We start from the raw sequence: 19,964 nt of genomic DNA, 5'->3' as shown, positions 1-19,964 counted from the left end.
GTATGGCTATCTCCATTTGTATAAGCATTTTATCGGCATTATTCACCTCTTTATTCTGTTCCTGTGATATTGTCTCATGCTAATATTTCCTATGCAAGATCTATGATTTTTTTTATCACTTCATTCACATAACATGCAACCTTATCACCCAGATGAATCATACAACGCAGCTCTTATTAAAGCGTTTATTAATTGCTGAAGACATAGGTTGATTACATAGGTTTGTGTTGCCTACCAGAGACAGCCACAAATAAGTTCTATCTTGACCAAATCAAACTCCTTCTCAGAATGCAGACCTGATCATCACAAGTTACAGTGCTGTGTGCATTGATCACCAAATGTTCATATTGTTTAAATCAACATTGCAGTCTGACTGCACTGGCCGCAGGTTCACCGCCAAACAGTAAACAAGCCGAACCAAAGTCAATTCATTAAGGTGCGTGGTCAAATGAGGTCCTTCGTTTGACTTGCATCGTGAGTTTATCAGCCTGTTATTTTAAACCGTAGCCGTTGTCTACAGCAGAGTCCTTGATCTGGAGTCTGGTTGCATCTATGGCTTATTGGTTGGAACTCGGTTCACTGAAAATATGTCGAGTGCATTCTGACTGGTAACGTAGGATTGCATGGTTTAAAGAGAAGAAGAAGAATTGGATTATGCCCTTTAGAAGGAAGTGTCTGGAACGCAGCCGCTAATGGCACCAGCAGGGGGAGTCCCTCTTGCTGAGCTCCAGGAGGTCTGCCTCCAGCTGCTCTGCATCTTCCTGGAAGCGCTCGGTGAAGGAGTGGATCAGGCCCGCCGCACTGCCCTCGTACTCCACCAGCTCCACGGCCTCGCCTGGGAAAACAACAGCATCATGGTCGTCAGCCAAACCGACTTGCAATGAACCGACGGGAAACGGTGCCTAATCCCACTGTTCCAGCGGCCAGGAAGCCCCCTCGTTAATATCGTGCACGTACACGGCCATGCTTTGAGAGACTCCATAAGAGAGACTGCAAACCCCGCCCTCTCTGAGGTAGACAGGTTGGAGGGCTACGGCGTAGTTGTGATTAAGTGAATCCGTTAGTGCGAAGGTGCTCTTTGGTATACAAGTTTCTAAAATGATAAGCTGACCAAGGCATTTTTCTTAAAAGTAAAACAAGCTTTAATAAATAGGCTAATTCATAATAGAATTCTTAAAAAGTTGCCTAACTGTTTCGGCCATTGTAGGCCTTCATCAGGGCATGAATAATAAACAAGGTGTAACGGCAGGTATATCAAGTCGTAGCCATTAGTAAACTCGCTCCAGCTGGAGTAGGTGGAGTCAACAAATGGCTCATAATGCAGCCTAAATCATGTAATATGATCACAAAATACATACACATCCATGACAAACATAGAATGGATCCAGTGTGGATCCAACAGTCACTAACAGCTCATCAAGTCCAAAGGCAGACGCAGACCACCATTTCAATAGAATCATTCAATCCTGGGAATGCCGTAGCATCTAGTTGATGGATCCAGCAACTTTCTTTTTGGTTTAGTGTTTTTTGAGATGAATCTTTTGTGAAGATGAATCCCTGTAACGGTGAACAGTATGCCATATTCATTATATGCTTCTCTGAAGTGTCTTGTCATAGCATAATCACAGATTCCTGTTATTGGGGCATTCCTATGCTCAGCGAGGAGGTCTTGCGGCCGTTCGTTTAGTACGCCCAACATAAAAAGCATCGCACAGAGAGCATTCCAAAATATAAATAGCATATGTAGTCTTACAATTTCCGAAATGTTTAGTAGTGAATGCGTGTAGTGTGATAGATGACTATGCACCGGTCTATCACCCAAAGTAGGTGTTATTCTAAAGGAGAAGACAGGGGGCTCTTTAGAAACATAATTTAACGAGTCATCACATTGAAGGAGGTTCCAATTCTTTTTTATTATATTACGTATAGTGTATGCGTCAGTGCTATGGCCCGTGGAAAAGAAAACCCTGCCCTTTTTAGCAGTTAATGGCTTACTATGGAGCAGTGTTAATTTTGTCAGCTATTTTAGATTTAGTCTTAGTCTTTTGACAAAAATGCTTATTAGATTTAGTCACATTTTAGTCATTGTTTTCCTCTGTAGTTTTAGTCCTTACAGTTTAGTCTACTTTTAGTCAAAATGTTTTCTCTTTTTAAACTAGTTCAATTAGACTAACCCCATATATATGGACACCTGCTAAGTTGTTCCACTCAAATAGAGTACTAAAGTGAAAACATCACGTTGTCCTGGAAACCGGATTTTCAGTTCTAAACAACCGAACAAGATGGCGTTCTCCATTGCTTCCATGTGTTGTTTCTTTCAAAATTAAAATAAATCAATTTCAAGAGGTGAAAGTCACTACCAATCGAAACATGTCGAGGCGTTCATGTATTCCCCTGGGGTATTAAAAGGAAAAGTTCGTAAACATTAGTTTAGTTTATTTATTTTTTTTGATATGAAGACAATCTATTCTCAATATTACTTACATCATTGGTAAAGCAAACTCACAAATTTGCTTTTCTTTAAAAGGTTCGTGTGGCATATGATTTCTCCTTATTAATTTGGTTTGTGTAGAACCGAAAATCGGTTGCTATGGAAACGTGACGTCACACTTTAGTACTCTTGTCTGTTCAGCTTTCAAAACGATAGCTGGTAAATTGTGAAAAATGCATTAAACTGTAATCGGAAAACGCGGTTAAATGCTATAGACCCTATAGTATCTTGGGTATAAAGGCTGGGACGAATTTCAAAGTACGCCTTATGTTGAAAGTATAGGCCGTGGCGATTCCCATTGAAACGAATGGCGCGGTGATTTTCTTCAAAACGAGAGCCGGTAAATTGTGAAAAATGAATTAAACTAATCAGACAACGCGGTTATATGCTGTAGACCCTAGAGTATCTGTGGTATAAAAGCTGGGACGAATTTCGAATTATAAATATGTACATTGCATAACGTTAGCTCATAGCTGAGTGGACTATACCTCCCGTTGCCAAGTCGTAGCTAAGGTCCGTCCCATTTACTGGAGGAGTGAACAGTTGCATAAGAAACTTGCGGGAGGGTAATGATTGGAAAATATCGTGCATTTTGAATCTCCAAATAGCACACCACTAAAATTTTAGTCCCGTCTCGTCTCGTCAACGAAAACCAAGCTCATCAGAGCTGTGTCAAGAACTTTGGAGGAGTAATCACGTTCTTTGTAACGATTGTACCTCTCTTTACTTTTAGTGTCAAACTCTTGATCGTTGTCGCAGATCCTAGGTAATCTCTGGGATTGTCCGAATGGGATGTTCTGAGTTAGTCTAGGTGGAGGTGCTCATGTTGGTTTAAAGGTTGCATCAGCGATCCTAGGCTACCTGCCCCATAAGCAGGCCGTCAAAAAAAAGCTTCCCTGTAGGAAGCCTGTGCCATGAGATCGTACACATAAACAAATGGTACTACCAACCACTCCAAGCCAAAATAAATAGTATTCCAACCAAACACCGACAAGGGTTAGGGTGTTGTGGGGTTTTGCGCTGCGTTTTTATTAGATGCATCAACCATGGAAGGGAGGGACGAGCGGGCTCTGTTTGTTTGGGATCTGCGTCAAATACCAACAGAAGTGGCGTCACCCAACGTCGCTGATACAACCGTAAACTCAAGACGCATGATTGTTGATTGCTGCCCCCCCCCCTGCCGTATGAGGTCACTGTCCGTATCTGGAGTGTGGGGTGGTCCTCAGTGGATCCTCTCAGGCTGTGATACCCCGTGTATCAGTCCACCGTCCCGCCCCAGGCCGTGGCCACGTACCTTGGACCCTGGTGTTGGCCTGGACGAACATCTTGCGATCCTCCTTCCTCAGCAGCACCGTGTCTCGCAGACGCAGGAAGTTGTGCGGCCCGCTGTCCGTCACGGCGGAGTAGCCGTCGTAGAGGGCCCGCCCCCCCGCCACGTCCGCCGTCGCCTTCAGCACCTGACACACACACATGAGATACCTCACATTACAGCCCCCCGATATTGTAAATAAAGTTAGGTTGTGGTTCGCTTGCTGTAAAGCCCCAAGTGATTCAACTTCTGGAGAGAAATCACACAATAACGTAAATAAAACGTTTCAGTCAGTTCAAAATAGAAAAATGTGTACAATACAATGTCCTGCACAATAATAAAGTAAATAAATAAAAAAATAACAGATAAAAATTGAAAGTACCCGTTCTGCATAATCAATCAGCAAGTTTCCAACGCTAACGGCATGACTTTAGCATAAATCTATTTTTGGTCCTAAATCCAATGGTTCATGCGGTGGGGGGGGGGGCGGGGCCTCGTACCTGCAGTTTGCAGAGGAACCTCTGGATGGCGGTCTTGCCCACGGTGCGGATCTTGGTGCGGTCCAGGGTGATCCTGGCGTCGGGCCGCCCGTCGGCGCCCGCCACCTCCTCCAGGCGCACCAGGCCCTCCCCGGCCTCCAGCAGCACCCGCAGGATCACGAAGCGGGCCTGCATGTGGGCCTGAGGACCACCCATCGGAGGGGTTTGAGGACGTGGCTACAGTCATGTATTGCCGACCACAGAGTTCTGATTGGACCGGCCGGAGAGCTGACCGTAAAAAGACCAAACCCTCCGACTCTAAACAGTCGCATGGAAAAAAAAAACTATTACATGTCTTTATCCCATCAATATGACACACTGAGGAGTAGAGTGTGAGGAGAGCTGGTGTGTAGTGAGCGTTCTGGCACCGATTGGCTGCCGTGCATCACCCAAGTGGGTGCTACATATTGGTGGTGGTTAGTGAGGTCCCCCCTTCACTTTAGGCGTCTTTGAGTGTTATTAATTATTATTATTCTTCATGTTTAACCTCTGTTTTCCTTTTATTCCTAGTCTGTTTTACATAGTTTTGAATGATGACTATATGCTCTGTAAGGTGACCTTGGGTGTCTTGAAAGGCGCCTCTAAATTAAATGTATTATTATTATTATTAGAGTATGGGAGAGCAGTCCTGTGCTCATACACCCGGTGTAAACAAGAAGAAGCAGCAGAACCCCATGATGACTTATATTGTTATATATATATCGTGATACATATCACAGAGGAGAAAATATCAGCAAACGATTTTTTCCAATGTCGTCCGTCCCTAGTATACACTGTATGCACGTGTCAACATCAGCTGATCCTCATGACGATAGAGGAGGTGATGCCCGTCCCCTACCTGTCTCCAGCTGCTGCTCTCCGAGGTGTAGAACTCCAGGCCCAGCAGGCCGGCGCGCACCATGTTCAGCCAGTTGATGTACACCACGTCCTCAGCATCCTGGTCCTCGTGGCCGAAGATACTGACACACACAAACCATGGAGACACGGTTACACATCAGCATGGCCCACTGTACGTTAGACAGATACAAAACACAAGCGGTGTAAACTGCATGAAACTGATGTAATGTATATGCAAACTAACAACAGGACAAGGCATTAAAGCAACAAAGTCAAAGCTAAATGTTCTGCACTATTTATGTAGTTAATTCTTTGAGTAAGGTGTACTTGCGGGGGAAAAAACATAATGGAAAAGGATGAGGTTTGTTATGAACATCAGGTATAACTTTAACTGTATAAAAGGTGTAACTGTAAGTGTGTGCGTGCATAAAGCATCTCTCAGAGGGTTTATGTGTGGAAGCGGCCCCGGAAGCACCAGCTGTCTGAAGAGCTTGGTGTCCCTGCAGTACCTGAGGGCGAGCTTGTTGAGGCAGAGGTAGAGGCCAACGCACTCGGCACGGCACTCCTCATAGGACGAGGCGATGGTGGAGAACCTGCTGTCCCACGTCTCGTTGCCGCGGTACCAACTGGTCACCTGTAGACACACACACACACACACACACACACACACACACACAGACAGACACACACACACAGGTGAATATCAGAAACAGCTTAATATCGTTGGTCACTTGGCACCTTCTCAGTGCATACGCTCACCTTCTCTCCGGTCTCTGGGTTGATCAAAGTGTTCTGGTCGAAGTTGAATTTGCCCTGGTCGTCCTGTCAAGAAGCACATCCATTTAGTCTGAGGTTGAAGCCTGTGAGGCTAACGTAGGTGAGGTCCTACTGTTTGCTGGTTCTATATACAGTCGACGGGACTGACCTGAACAAACAGCTTGCCACTGCCATGACCCAGCAGCTCATGAAGCCCAACCTGCACCTCGAACGACGGCCCCTTCCACTTAATATAAGCATCCTGCAACATACACACACACACACACACACACACAGGGTTGGATCACATTCTCTGGAGTGCACGTTGCTGAAAGTGGTGTGGAGAAAGCGCATGTGTGCTTGCCAACCTTGTCCTCCTCCTCCAGGAAGGTAAGCTTCTCTTTCTGAGTAGCATAGGCTACAGCCAGAACGTTGCCTAGCGAAACGTTCTTGAAGCCCTCCGACTGTCTGATGTCATCATCTACAAGCACACAACACCAACCAACGGTTAACACACAGTTAACAGTTATCCCAGTGTGTCTGCGGACATGGTTGTGTGAAAAACATGCTATTGTTTTCAGTCCATTTAACGGAAAGATCAAAATGAACGGCTTTGTTTAACGTTATGGACAACTGAAATACTATTATTATTATTGAGGGTCAACAAGGTGTACTTTAACATCAGATAAAAATGTTGCATGAAATCCATTGCAATCGCAGCCCATACATTTCCTTTGATTCCTTCAAGCAAATGAATGGCTAGAGTCTATTTACATATTAGCGTTTCAGGAAGTACACTACAAACTACACAAAACAGCGGGGTGGCGAGGGGGAACACCCTACCACCCAAGACCGAGATTATTATCTGACCTTGAGACTAATATACTTTGATAGAAAGAATTCCCAAGATATTGTATCGTTGGGTAGTTGATCCATCCCTCTGTGATGTCACGGTCATGTAACGCTTCTAGATTCTGTGTTGTCTCTGCGTACAGTTGTTTATGTAACACTTCTAGATCCTGACCATCTGTACGTGCTGGTTCCGTATAGATGGTTTTGCCACGATCCCGTGGCTCGGCGCTGGATACGTACAGTTGGGGATGTTGATGCCGGCGGGGATGCCGCTGCCGGCGAAGGTGAGCACGTCCAGCGAGGTGAAGTCCGGCTTGAGGAAGGTGTCCTTCTCAAAGTCCCGGGGCCACGGCAGCTCGGGCAGCAGCACCTCGGCCGAGCTCACCAGCTTGGCGAAGCGCTCGCTCATGGCCTTGTTCACCACTGCCACGAAGCCTGGGCGGACAAGGACACGGGTCAACGGCTAGCTGGGAAGACGAGCTCAACCATCGCTACAGTGTGTGTTGGTCTCAGGTGGAGAAGGACCCGCTAAATTGATAATTTTTTTGAATAACCAGCTATTAATTACCGCATTAAAAAGGGAGCTTACCTTCAAACTCTCCCCTGGAGCCAAAGGGGTCCCTGTAGCTCTCTATGAAACCTATGTAACTGAGAGGTGGAGGAGGGAAACATAAGGTCAATATAAAACGAGGTTAGTTTCACTGGAATCGATGTCTTAACCACAACATTCCACAAGAAAGAACATGCCATAATAGCACTGCTTCAGTAGGTTTCTTTTACCATTATAAAGCAAGATTGTGTTTCTAAAAAGGGGCAGATGTTCAACATTCCACAAGCCTAATCTTCGATGGAAATTATCCAGGATGTTGAAAAAATGTGATGATTCAGTTACGAGATCTTGTGATTCAGATGCATGTACCTCTCAACGATTGGCCCCTTGTCTTTTATCCAGAAGCGCGAGCCCTCCTTGTGTGCGTCGATGGAGCCGAAGGTGAAGCTTCGCCGGTATCCCTCCAGCATCTTCTTCTGGTTCTCACTGGCAGCATGGGCCTGTCCATTGGGCAGGGTTTATGGGGAGATGAAGGGCAGAAATGTTCCGAGTTGAGGAAGGACATTTCATTGGACTTTGACAGAGCCTGTATCCGGTTCTTTGCCTGTGTACGTAATGTTCTTGAATCAATAACTTGAGGCATTTTTTTACAGCGCTGAAGAAATGGATGTTTCCAACAAAAACATGATGATTCTCTATCTACTCTTGTCTCTTACAAGGCTTAGCTATAGCGAGCCGATCTGATAATAGAGACTGGCCTCCACATTCTTCAATACTAACACAACCCTGAAACATGGACTTGCATGTGGACGGCGGCCTGCGTATCCCATACCGCAACAGCAATCAGACGGACAGTTTAGTCAGTTCTTCCTCGCTGTTCCTTGAGCTGAAGGTTTAGGGTGGGCCTGTGAAGCCTCTTATTATTCTGATAAATGACCATGCACTTTGTTCCAGATATGTTGGCTCGATAATCTGCACCCCTTTAGGATTACTATTTCTCATTTAACATCTACAAATATTTCAACCCAAGACACATTTGCAAGTTACACAATCAAATGTATGTAGAGTTTGCTATGGGAATCGTGCTAATCTGGGATCGATACGCAACACCCCCCCCAACCCTGACCCTAACTATACTCACACAAACAGCCACCCCCTCCCCCTCACCTGGGCCTTTTCGAGGTAGTGGCTGACTTTCTCCATGATCTGGGCGTAGTCCCCCCTCTTCACTGTGAACTCTTTGTCTTCAAAGCTGAAGCTGCCGCAGCGCGTCTCCCCCTCTCCGTCGATGGCGCAGTCTGCACAGCCAAACAGTCAACACCTTGTTTCAGGCAATCTGCACCACCAATGACCCCAACCTGTGGGCCTCAACAACGCAGGTATGGTAGCAATACTGGGATTGAGCAAAGATTCAAAACAAACTGTTGTTGACCCTTATGCAACCCTTATACATTTAACACACACAATACCTGACTTCACAGCCGACGCCAGGCGCACCTCGTAGCTCATCTTCCCCCCCTTCTCTGTTTTGAACAGGCGTGTGTTGTAGGCAGACAGGTTCTATGGACACACACACACACACACACACACTTAACATGACCCCAGTCTGCAAACAAGGTGGTTGCCTTTCAAGGTGGAGCATGCTCAAAGAACACTGCCCCATGCAATAAATCGTTCTCATTAACTTGCTCATTAATTTATTGCCATTCAATGTCAGATTCGGAAATCTGGCATGATTTATACTGTATGAAGGAACTGGGTGAGCGTCATCATGATAATCATGACTGATTTGAAAGTGGTCCGGCTGTGAAGAGCAGAAGGCTTGGAAAGGCAGCCAGCAGCTCACCTGGGAGTCGAGGAACTTCTGGGCCAGCTCAGCGTCCTCCAGACCACAGTTCCCTGAGAAGTAGGTGGTGATGCCCTGTGGATGCACAACAGGAAAGATTACACAATGTCCAACACCATGTCCGTCATTTCTACAAGTCCCCTTCTACATGTAGAGCACTTCTCGGGCCCCTCTCCCGGGGCCCCACCTTGCTGCCCAGCCCCAGCTGTTTCTGTTTGTCCTCCAGGGAGAAGAGGGCGGAGGAGCAGCTGTCCCACAGGGCCTCCATCTCGCTGGGCTGCTCCGTGAACGCCTGGCTGGCGAAAACCAGGGCTTTCAGCTTGTCCTGGAGGCCGACACAGAAACACACTCCATATTAGCAGGTTTAGGACTTTAACCATTGGTATCTGAACTAATCTCATCAACAAAAGGACCTTCTGGTTTGAAAAACACAAGATTTAGCAAGGAGGTTTGTTTTCAAAGGAGAAGCACTCTCACCTTTGGTAGGTTCGGGATGAACTTGGTGTCTCCGAAAGATTTGTAGTTTCCCATGTTTGCATAAAGACCGGCTGCATATACCAGGAAGGCCTATTACAGACACATTAGAGAACACAGTTACTCTTCATGTTGGGAAACTTTGGGTGGACATAGACGCCGAGGGATAGGAGGTGGGATGGGGATATCCTGACATCGCCACACCAATTTGTAAATGCATTAGTCTGAAACCTCTTGATTTCCAAGGGGCTTTATCAACGGTTGATTGATTGATTGAAAACTTTATTGAACAACAATTAACAGAAGTGTTCAAAAGGATTAAAAAACACAATAAAGCCCAAAGGCTTGTTTCCATTGTGGTCCTTTAGATGGGAAGGGAGAAATAACACATGGAATAAAACATGGAGAACAAACAGACAGCACATGGACTACAACGTTGAGGAAAAAAGGGGAATAAAATAAATAAAACAAGGGATCAGTTCCCAGACAGACAAGCAGACAGTACAATATTCCTAGTACTTCAGGGATCTTTTGATTTTGTTTAAGGTTGCAGACCAAAATACCTCTGGCTCAATTTGATAGGCCTACAACCAATGAGAGAAAAGATCAGCAGCTGCCATCTTGTTTGCTTATGAAAATACTGCCACTTATATGATACGGTTGTGTTTGGTCAGCTGCCAGATGCATATGCCAGAGAAAATAAAACATGAGCTCGCAGGCTTGTTTGGTTTTCAGGATAGGATGTAGTTGGAGCGACCAGGAAAGGGAGGAAGAGAGGAGGGAAGAGGAAGGGAGAGTGTGTGAAGGAGAGTGATGATGCACCTGGTACTCCTCACTGGTAAGCCCAGCTGCCATGGCGACTGGCTCCAGTTCAGCAGCTGGTTGTTTACGGAAGATCTTTTGAAGCAGCACGAAGATGTTTGCAGACTCTGGGGAGGTCTGCAGCAGAACCGCCAGGCCACCATACCTACAGATACAGAGTTAGATATAGAGGTCAATGAAGAGCTGCCATAAGCCCAACATCTCATTTAACTAGGGACAAAGTATGGAAAGTATTTTCCCCTACATACTATCAATGGGTTTTACTTTTACTTGGGAACATCGTTCATGAACATTTCAACGTAATGCTTGTTTTCACGTTGACGTACCAGGCTGCCCGGGAGAGGTAGTGGGAGTACATCTGTTCCCGCGGTGACAGCAGGCGGAACGCCTCTCTGCAGTCCAGCGCAGAGACACCGATGTCATTAGGGAGGTAATACTGGGAGTCCACCATGTTCAAACTGGAATTTAATACTGGCGAAGAAAACCTGCAAATAGAAAATATTGGATAGTATTTAACAACTCATAGACAAATGGTGAAGATTTAGAAGGAGGAGAAGTGCAGCTGAGGATTTAGAACAAGGAACAAGGTTTAACCGAAAGTGAAAGAATAACAGACAGATAAGAGACCAGCCTGGACCAGGCTTTGGGTATGAAAGAATGCTCATTTGCATCCAATAAAAGTGCATAACTCGATCTGGGAGATGTATTTGACCTGTGGTGATTATGTGCTTATCATTACAAAATAACTATTTGTGTATATGATATTTCCTCATGACAACTTCACTATTGGTACATCGACCATCCATCAACTGAGAAGGAGAAGAGCTAGCTAGAATTAGCCTCAATCACAAATTAGCAATAAGATGCAGGCCAACAGCTCATTTCACCACGAGTAAAGTGAAGCATTTCAATTAGATTCCGACCACACTGTTGTGTCCAGCCCCTTACTTTTATATTTTAAATAAACGTTCAACTTAGCAATGCTAGCTCATGCCCATTATATGGGCTCCTAACGGGGAAAGCTCAGTCGATCGATGATATTCCTACAAAAAACAGCCTCTGTGTAAACGTGAACATACTCTGATATTAGCTTCCCGAGGTGCAGAAGTCATTATAAACAACATTTAAACAACATGCATTACTACCTGAATCACTCACACAGCCGTCACGTCAAAATGCAATCTCACGCTCTCTGCTCTAGTGCACTTCCTGTGTTCATTCAATGCACGACCCTCCTTTCGACCAATCACAGAGCGCCTCACAAACTCGCGCAACAAGACCAGTCACCGAATCCATGCGCTCACCTTGGACCAACTTTCATGATCCTAAATGTCGATGAAACGAGCGGGGTGCAATAAGCCAACGGTATATCAACACATGAGAAGAGAATATGGTGCGAAGGGTTAAAATAATTACCATTTGCACAATGATATGGTACCACCTGACGAGGTGGCCGAGTGGTTAAGGCGATGGACTGCTAATCCATTGTGCTCTGCACGCGTGGGTTCGAATCCCATCCTCGTCGATATGTTTTTCCATATTCGGAAGCCCCGCAACATGATTTTATATAAGTCTAACGTTAGTTAGTGCTGGACAAGACGGAAGAGGCACTACCTACATTGACATTGTTATTTAACTCGACTCGCAACAGCCCACGCGGTGTCTTTGCAAATCTCGCGTTGCGATGTAGCCAATCCTATTAAAGGAACATGTAGCGCCATCTACTGTCTGGAAACGTGCACTGATGGTCCTGGTGGCTCCCGGTAGGCTGCTCTGCACGCGTGGGTTCGAATACCGTCCTCGTCGATATGTTTTTCCATATTCGGAAGCCCCGCAACATGACTTTATAGTTAGTTAGTGCTGGACAAGAAGGAAGAGGCACTACCTACATTGACATTGTTATTTAACTCGACTCGCAACAGCCCACGCGGTGTCTTTGCAAATCTCGCGTTGCGATGTAGCCAATCCTATTAAAGGAACATGTAGCGCCATCTACTGTCTGGAAACGTGCACTGATGGTCCTGGTGGCTCCCGGCAGGCTGCTCATTCTGTTTTCTTTGCTGCTCCACCCCCCCCCCCCCGCCCCCCCCCCCCGAATACGCACACACACACACACACACACACACACACACACACACACACACACACACACACACACACACACACACACACACACAAAAACACATTCCAACCCTATAAACATACCCCTTTATTTTGCCTTATTACCCTGCGTTCACACCAAAAGATGCATTTGCTGCCCGAACGCGTTGCCGCCGAAGTTTTGCGGTGCAGCAAAAGTTTTGCGGCGCGGCAAAGGTTTTGCTGCGCCGCAGTTTTGTTGCGCGGCAAGTTTTGCCCGCGGTGCTTCTGAATTCATTCACAACCATGGCCGACATTACGAGCATTGCATGTCTTTACCTGTTGTGGAAGAGGGAGAGACGTCGGAATGCCCGTCGTTTATGGGTTCATGAGACCATTCGGAGCCGTACAGAGCTCGGTGAATTTCACCGTCTTCTGCAGGAGCTCCGTCTGGATGACGAACGCTTCCAGCGCTATTTGAGGTTGACTCCGGCCCAGTTTGATGACCTGCTAGCTAGGATCGGTGCTAGGATCTCTCGGTTGGACATTTATACTTATATATATATATATATGTATTGGACACTTATAACTGGCCACGGTGGTGTTGAAGATCACCGGGTATGCGGAGACTGCAATTATTATCTTCTCCTCCATTTTAGCGCTTTGATCTGGATCAGGTAGTGAACTCAAGCTCACTCCAAGGGAGTAACACTGATTGGCTGTTACGGCATGTCACTCAGTGGCAACGCCTCAGTGGCAACGCTGTTGAACGCTGATTGGCTGTCATCACGCGTTTGCTGCCGAAAAGTTGAAATATTTCAACTCGAGCAGCATTTGACGCGCCGCAAAATACGTGAACGCGCCCGCAAAATCAGATTTGCAGCTGTGCTGCAAATCAGATTTTGACGCGCCGCAAATCACATTTTGCTGCCCGTTTTCTCGGCAGCAAGTGCTGCGGCAGCAAAGCAGCAACGCGTCTCTACATTCATTTTGAATGGGATCGTGTCGCGCGTCAACTTTTTGCATCTTTTGGTGTGAACGCAGGGTTAGAACCATTAAAAAAAACAGCTCCCGGATGCAAAAAAAACAAACCACACATTTCGTACAGATTTTTTTGGTTTTTATTGAAATATAAAAACATAATCAGAGTGTATTTATTTACAAAGTTTGTGCAACGTAAAGTTGAAAGAAATGTGGTAGACCTCAGCTGCTGGCTTCCAGCCAACAGTATATTGACTGTTAGTGTTTTACTGCTCCTTCACCACTCAATCTGACATGTGTAAGGGCCTGTTGCACATGGGTGTGCGGGGAGGAGGCCTGTGTGTGCATGTGTTCATGTGTCTGCCTGTGTATGTGTGTTCATGTTTGTTCATGTGTGTGTGTTCATGTGTGTGTGCCTGCGTGTGTTCATGTGTGTGTGCCTGAGTGTGCGTGTGTTGATGTGTGTCCACGTATGTGCCTGCGTGTGCCTGATTGTGCGTGTGTTCTTGTGTGTGCTCATGTGTGTGCCTGCGTGTGCGTGTTCATGTGTGTTCATGTCTTCATGTGTGTTGATGTGTTGATATGTTTCTGGGATTGGAAGGGTTCATGCTTGGGGCTTGCCGTTGCTGGTGGGCGTGGCGGCGGGCGTGGCGGCGGGCAGCAGCCAGCGGTAGCAGTCCGAGAGGCGGTGGCTCTTGTCTACGGCGCAGCTGGTGCAGTACACGATGCCCAGCGCCAGCATCACCACCAGGAACACGCACAGCGGCACCAGGAGGGCCACCAGCAGCCAGCTCTTGTCGTGCTTCCGCTTGCCGGCGGCGGACTCCGCCTCTCCCGAGTCCTCCCCCGCCTGAGCCGCCTCGCCCCTCCCCCCGGCCGAGGCGCCGTCCCGCATCCCGCCCCCGGACCCCCCCCCGACCTTGGCCACGGCCCCGGGGTGGGACCCGGGCTGATTGGGCACCTCCACGCCGGCGTCCGCCCCGTCCCCCGCGTCCCCGCCCGCGCCCGTCTCGCCGGCGTCTGATCGGGGTTGCGTGGGAGGCGGGGCCGTGTGATGTGGCCTCGGGGAGCGGCCCTCCCATTGGTCGAGGTGGCCGTCGGAGCCGCGGGGAGGAGCTACGTCAGGAGAGGTCTCGCCGGGAGGCTCCGTGAGCCAGTCCGAATCGAAGCCGGGGTCCGGGGTGTAGGAGGAGAGCCAGGGGCGCCCCCGGCCGGGGTCGGCCTCGTCGGGCGGGGTGTAGGCGGCGTGGTCGGGCTCGGGGGCCCCGTCCTCGGGGTCGGGGGTCAGCGTGGAGTACTCCTCGTCCTCGGGGAAGGCCTCGCACGTCACCCCGTCGGGGCGCAGGGTGTACCCGTTCTCGCAGAAGCACACAAACCGCCCCACAAAGTTGAGACAGCGCTGCTGGCACGGCGACTCCCGCTCGCACTCGTCCACGTCCTGGCACTCGCCGCCGCTGCCCTGCTCGTAGCCCCGGTCGCACCGGCAGCTGTAGGAGCCCTCGGTGTTCCGGCAGCCCCCCCGGCAGGTGGCCTCGTCCAGGCACTCGTCCACGTCCACGCACTCGCCCTCCTCGTCGGGCCCGTAGCCCGGGTAGCAGGCGCAGTGGAAGGTCCCGGGGCTGTTGACGCACTGCTGCAGGCAGGGCCTCTGGGCGCACTCGTCCACGTCGGCGCAGCCCCGCCCGTCCCGGCCCACCTGGTACCCCGGGGGGCAGGTGCAGCGGACGCCCCGCGCCGCCTCCACGCAGTCGTACTGGCACCCGGCCGCCACGCAGGCCGGGTCCGCCCGGGGCGGGGGGCTGCTGGTCTCGGGGTGGTCCCAGCCGTCGGTCGGCGCCGGGGTGGTCCCGCCGTCGTCGTCGGGGTTGCACCCGTAGCCGTCCTCGTCCAGGGTGAAGCCCACCGAGCAGAAGCAGGCGTAGTCGCTGCGGGTGAGCTGGCAGTGGTGCTCGCAGCCGTGGTCGCCCTGGCAAAAGTCGGGGTCCTCCCGGTCCTCCTGGTCCTCCATCTCCTCCCCGCGGGGGGGGGAGCAGAGCGGCAGGGCGGCGGACCAGCCCACGCCGCCGTCCTCCCGCTCCACGCAGAGCGCCGTGCGCTCCGCGGGACCGCCCGGGCGGGCGGCGTCGGCGTCGGCGGGGCAGGGCGCAGCCACCGCCACCGAGCCGAAGGGGACGTGGGTGAGCAGGGCGCTGGTGAGACGGAAGGGGGTGGTGTAGCGGGGCGGCTCCCCGCCCGCCTCGGGCTCCAGCGGCGGGCACATGCCCTTGAAGTGGTACTGGCAGACGAAGCCGTCGAGAGACAGGCCGCACGCTCCGTCCAGCCAGCGGAAGTGGTCGCCGCCACCGCCGTCCCGGGCGCTCTCAGAGGCGGGCACGGTGAGGGCCACGCAGCGGGGCCCCAAGCAAGCCCCGGGGGCCTCCTCGCGCAGCCAGTTGGTGTACTTGCCTTCCTGGTCTCCTGTTAGTACAATGACAGCGAGGGGAAAGGTTAACAGAGCGCTCTCTCTCTCTCTCTCTCTCTCTCTCTCTCTTTTTCCACCTTCTGTGTGGAGGCTGTCTCCGGGGAGTCGCTGACGTCTTTCTTTACAGCCCAATCACCGCCGAGGTGCAATCTAATCTGACCCGGCCACATCTCCCCCCAGATGTTTACCAGATGGTGGAATGAGCCAATGTCTAAACAACCGGCGGGTCCTCATCACAGTAATATTGTCATGAACTTAAAAATAGACTTTCAGGTCACGTAAAGTTGAAGGAGGTCCGGCAGACCCTCGGCCATCTATAATGGTGAACACATGCGGTGCGTTGGGCTAGATGTGGTTAATGGCTAAGTCATATTGAGGGTGGCTCATAAGGGGAGGTATTGCGTTCCGCTGCCTCGTTGTCTGGTCTGCGGAGGGTGGCGGGGGTTTGGGGGGGGGGGGGGTAATGGGTTAGCCATGCAGGGCTCTGAAGGCCTGAGTCAGCCCCCGTCTGGTGAAGAGGTTAGGGGGGGGGGGGGGAGATGGTCCAGGACAGGGTTAATGGGTTTAGCTCAGCAGTCCGGCGGTAGAGAAACACACTGTTGATGAACTGACGGTGAGAGGGGACGACACATGAGCACACAGAGTCACTGATCATGTCTGCTCAACATTAATGCATTCGTTACAGTGAGTTGGAGGATGCATACTTCCCGTTAATCTAAGACGAAGAAGTTAGACTCGTTAAATAGATATAAGACATGTGATATTAGACATTAGATGTTGCATTAGGTATTAGACGTGTTATTTTAGGTATTAGACGTGTTATTTTAGGTATTAGACATGTTATATTAGTTATTGGACTGGTATGTGGTCTAGAAACAGAGACTAAACCATGCAATGCATCACTGACTGAACGAGTCAGTCGGGGGGGGCTGGTGATAAACATGAAAGCAGGGGGTCAATCAAAGGGGTCAGAGGTCATCCTGATTGGAACAACAGAGGATAGGAGGAGGGCAGCCTGCCTGTGACCCAGACGAATCCTCGGAGCGGCCGGGTGGAGGAGCACTGGCGGGGCGCGCGGTGCAGCCCCATCCAGAGGCGGAGGCGCGCCCGGGCCCCCCGCGGCTCCATGGAGGCCAGCAGGCGGTGGACGGCGTCGGCGGCCGCGTCGCTGTGCAGCGTGGCCAGGGTGCCGCCGTGCTCCCGGCAGCTGCGGCCCGCCTCCCGGAAGGTCTTCCGCTGGACGAAGACGGCGTAGCAGCCCCGCTCGGCGTGGCACAGCGTGTCCCCAGGCCGCGGGGCCTCGTCCGTGGCCTGGCCCCGAGCGGCCGGGGCCCCGTAGGCGCAGAGCAGCAGAAGCATCCAAGGGAGATACATTATGCCCTCCCTCTCTCTCTCTCTCTCTCTCTCTCTCTCTCCCTCTCTCTCTCTCTCTCTCTCTCTCTCTCTCTGTCTCTCTCTCTGTCTCTCTCTCTCTCTCTCTCTCTCTGTCTCTGTCTCTCTCCCTTCCGTCTACGGATTAAAGGTCAGCCCGGAGCCACATCCAAACCCCGGCCGGTCTGTAAGGCCCTGCGGGTCTTGATCTCAACCCCCCCCCCCAAAGGAAACCAACAGTAGCCTCTTCTCAGAGCACTTCAAAACGTCAGATTGGCGGCACTGTATGATCTCCAGAACCCAGACTCTCCAGTCCCCGAACACAGGTCCACTGGGAGTACTTTCCACTTTGTTGTCTTCTTAGAAAATAAAGAAAATAAATTAGAAAAAGAAAGCTATTTCAACTATTTCAATTGAAATAATTTGTTTCTAACCTTATCAGTGACAGATGAATCCAGAAATGAAACAGATAAGGGTCTCACGTTGATGATGATGTCTGGCTGTCTTCTGGTGACAGAACCAGGATCCAGCAGTGCTCAGGCTGGAGTTATGAAACAAAAAGCAAAGCGGCTCCTACAGATATCAAGGTCTGAACGTGAGTCCAGTAGAGTCCACTGAGGTCCAATTGAAGTCTCGGCGAGGTCCTCAAAACCCAGAGGGTTCTCTTCTCCAAACGAATGGCCTTCCAGAAGAGGAAGGGCAGAGCCACTGGTGTAAACCCAAACCCTGAGCCCGGCGTGCTGCGTCTGCTGTGTGCTGCCGAGTCCCTCAGCCTCTGCAGCCCTGGCTCTCAGACTGAACCTGGGTCGGAAAGAAAGAGGGAATGGGGGTGAAGGGGCGGTGGGAGTGGGGAGGAGGGGTGGATGGAGGATCTGTGGAGCTGGGGGAAGGCTACGTAGAGGAAAAAGAATTGTGTGTTTTTAGAAGAGGGGGCTGGGTAGAGAATTTGGTGCGGAGCGAATAAGGGCCGAGTGAGAAAGCGTGAGGTTTGGGGTGACGGGGAGAGGGGGGAGGGGGATTGGGGGAGGGGGGGAGGGGGATGGGGTCTTGGTGGCAGAACTGAAGCCTTCAGAGTGTTATGAAAACCATACGGCACCATTTTGTCCCCCCCCAATTTTGCCTATGCCTGCATGTGTGTGCATTCTCTCTCTCACACACACACACACACACACACACACACACACACACACACACACCACACACACACACACACACACACACACACACACACACACACACACAGGCATGCACATGCACACACGCACACACAACCACACACACACACACACACAGGCATGCACATGCGCATGCACATGCACACACACACACACACATACACACAGACACACACACACACACACACACACGCACACACTCACATCCAGTGCATACTGCACAGTATCCACAGGAGTGGAAATTGTTTGTCAGCCGAGTATAAGGAGACATTGTCTTCCCTTTTTTCTTTTTTCCCCTTTCTCTTATATTGTTTCTCGCTCGCTCTCTCTTGCTCCCTTCTTGTGTGAATAAACTTCTTTGCATGTATTTGTGAGGAAAGTTTACCCTACGTTCATTCATAAGTCCTGGGGCTCCTGATCAACACCCTCCACTCATTGGGACAGTCAGCACATTGTGGTCATCCAAAGTTAACAATTGAAGAAACACTAACATTTATTTGAACAATAAACAGGTGGATCCATTTTCTATTTATTTATTTGTGCGTGTGTGTGGGTGTTTGTGTGCGGCAAGCACAATAGGATTGTGTGTGTGTGTGTGTGTGTGGGGGGGGGCTCCTACTCCAGGGCATCTGGAGGAGAGGAAACAGGAAATGCCAGATGTGCATCAGCCTGACCCCTTCACTCAATGACAGAGTCAGGGCAGACTCAGGATGGCTCCCCTAATCACTATCACTGTAGAGACAATGGAGGTGCACAGTGTGTGTGTGTGTGTGGTGTGTGTGTGTGTGTGTGTGTGTGTGTGTGTGTGTGTGTGTGTGTGTGTGTGTTATCTCATGACCAGGAAGACGCGGCAGGAGGGTTGACCCTTGATGTACCACAGTGACATCTCTCTAATACACTTGTTATGGTATATACGTGGGTATAACATCAGGCATGACATCCGCAGACGTCTTCTGTAGTTGGTATAAGGATTGTTTTGGACATCTCTACCCTTGTGGTTTAACATCTGGGAGAGGCTTATGTTTGAGCTGTATGCCTTGATTCTAGAGGCAGGAGAGTTCTAGACACATCCCACAAAGGCGGTTGCCTAGGGCACCTCCTGCAGGGGGGGGGGGGGGACCTCGCCCCATATATATATGAGTATTATTAAAATAAAAAAATATCCAAATGTTAGTAGTTGCCAATCCTGACTTCTTTGTGTGTTGTCTCTGAGATGAAGACGTCAGTCGGTCCAGACCGGACTGACGGGACCTGCAGCCTACTGAATGAAAATATCAAAACCATCAGGAGCATTCCATTTTTTGCAAAGTCTTAAATGGCCTAGGCTAGGGTGACATCTACCTAAAGACTTAAGCAAGGTTTTAAATCGCCTGGGCTAGGGTGACCAGGTTCTTAAATGGCCTGAGGGACCTAGACTTAAG

At 49.7% G+C, this 19,964-nt stretch overlaps 2 protein-coding genes and 1 non-coding gene across 10 annotated transcripts; 1 reads left to right on the top strand and 2 right to left on the bottom strand.

Moving 5' to 3' along the window:
• Positions 1–171: 171 nt before the first annotated feature.
• Positions 172–12,119, bottom strand: LOC132460815 (dipeptidyl peptidase 3-like). Of its 8 annotated transcripts, none has more exons than XM_060055710.1 (19): positions 11,893–12,087; positions 10,803–10,961; positions 10,477–10,621; positions 9,658–9,747; positions 9,368–9,505; positions 9,181–9,255; positions 8,804–8,894; positions 8,502–8,632; positions 7,704–7,834; positions 7,374–7,432; positions 7,025–7,219; positions 6,301–6,413; positions 6,102–6,194; positions 5,936–5,998; positions 5,686–5,810; positions 5,178–5,298; positions 4,301–4,480; positions 3,786–3,948; positions 172–835 (listed from the first exon to the last, which is right to left on the bottom strand). In XM_060055710.1, the coding sequence occupies exons 1-19, from the start codon at positions 12,033–12,035 to the stop codon at positions 690–692; spliced, it is 2,361 nt and encodes a 786-aa protein (XP_059911693.1). In that variant the 5' UTR covers positions 12,036–12,087; the 3' UTR covers positions 172–689. The 8 variants fall into 8 exon arrangements, with proteins under 8 accessions (XP_059911693.1, XP_059911694.1, XP_059911695.1 ...); XM_060055711.1 differs by lacking the exon at positions 11,893–12,087 and adding an exon at positions 11,622–11,778; XM_060055712.1 differs by lacking the exon at positions 11,893–12,087 and adding an exon at positions 11,635–11,734.
• Positions 11,920–12,001, top strand: trnas-gcu (transfer RNA serine (anticodon GCU)). The gene has a single exon. It is a non-coding gene; the product is annotated as a tRNA-Ser (tRNA).
• A 1,534-nt stretch (positions 12,120–13,653) lies between the features above and the next one.
• Positions 13,654–18,320, bottom strand: LOC132460819 (endosialin-like). The gene is made up of 2 exons (XM_060055724.1): positions 17,017–18,320; positions 13,654–15,993 (listed from the first exon to the last, which is right to left on the bottom strand). Exons 1-2 carry the CDS (start codon positions 17,369–17,371, stop codon positions 14,141–14,143), a joined length of 2,208 nt encoding a protein of 735 aa, XP_059911707.1. The 5' UTR covers positions 17,372–18,320; the 3' UTR covers positions 13,654–14,140.
• Positions 18,321–19,964: the final 1,644 nt, after the last annotated feature.

Source organism: Gadus macrocephalus, chromosome 7 (genome assembly GCF_031168955.1).
Source record: "Gadus macrocephalus chromosome 7, ASM3116895v1".
In the NCBI taxonomy this organism is placed as follows: Eukaryota; Metazoa; Chordata; class Actinopteri; order Gadiformes; family Gadidae; genus Gadus; species Gadus macrocephalus.
Note: the sequence above shows the minus strand (reverse complement) of the source record. Positions and strands in the feature narration are given on the sequence as shown.

Bases quoted from the DNA above. Each gene is read 5' to 3' on its own strand.
- LOC132460819 (XM_060055724.1), bottom strand. From the start codon at position 17,371: ATGTATCTCCCTTGGATGCTTCTGCTGCTCTGCGCCTACGGGGCCCCG. The intron at 15,994-17,016 runs GCAGGCTGCCCT...TTGTACTAACAG, and splicing joins AGGATTCGTCTGGGTCACAG to GAGACCAGGAAGGCAAGTAC.
- LOC132460815 (XM_060055710.1), bottom strand. From the start codon at position 12,035: ATGTTGCGGGGCTTCCGAATATGGAAAAACATATCGACGAGGATGGGA. The intron at 5,999-6,101 runs GTCAGTCCCGTC...GCTTCTTGACAG, and splicing joins GTGGCAAGCTGTTTGTTCAG to GACGACCAGGGCAAATTCAA. The intron at 3,949-4,300 runs GTACGAGGCCCC...TGTGTGTGTCAG, and splicing joins GGTTCCTCTGCAAACTGCAG to GTGCTGAAGGCGACGGCGGA.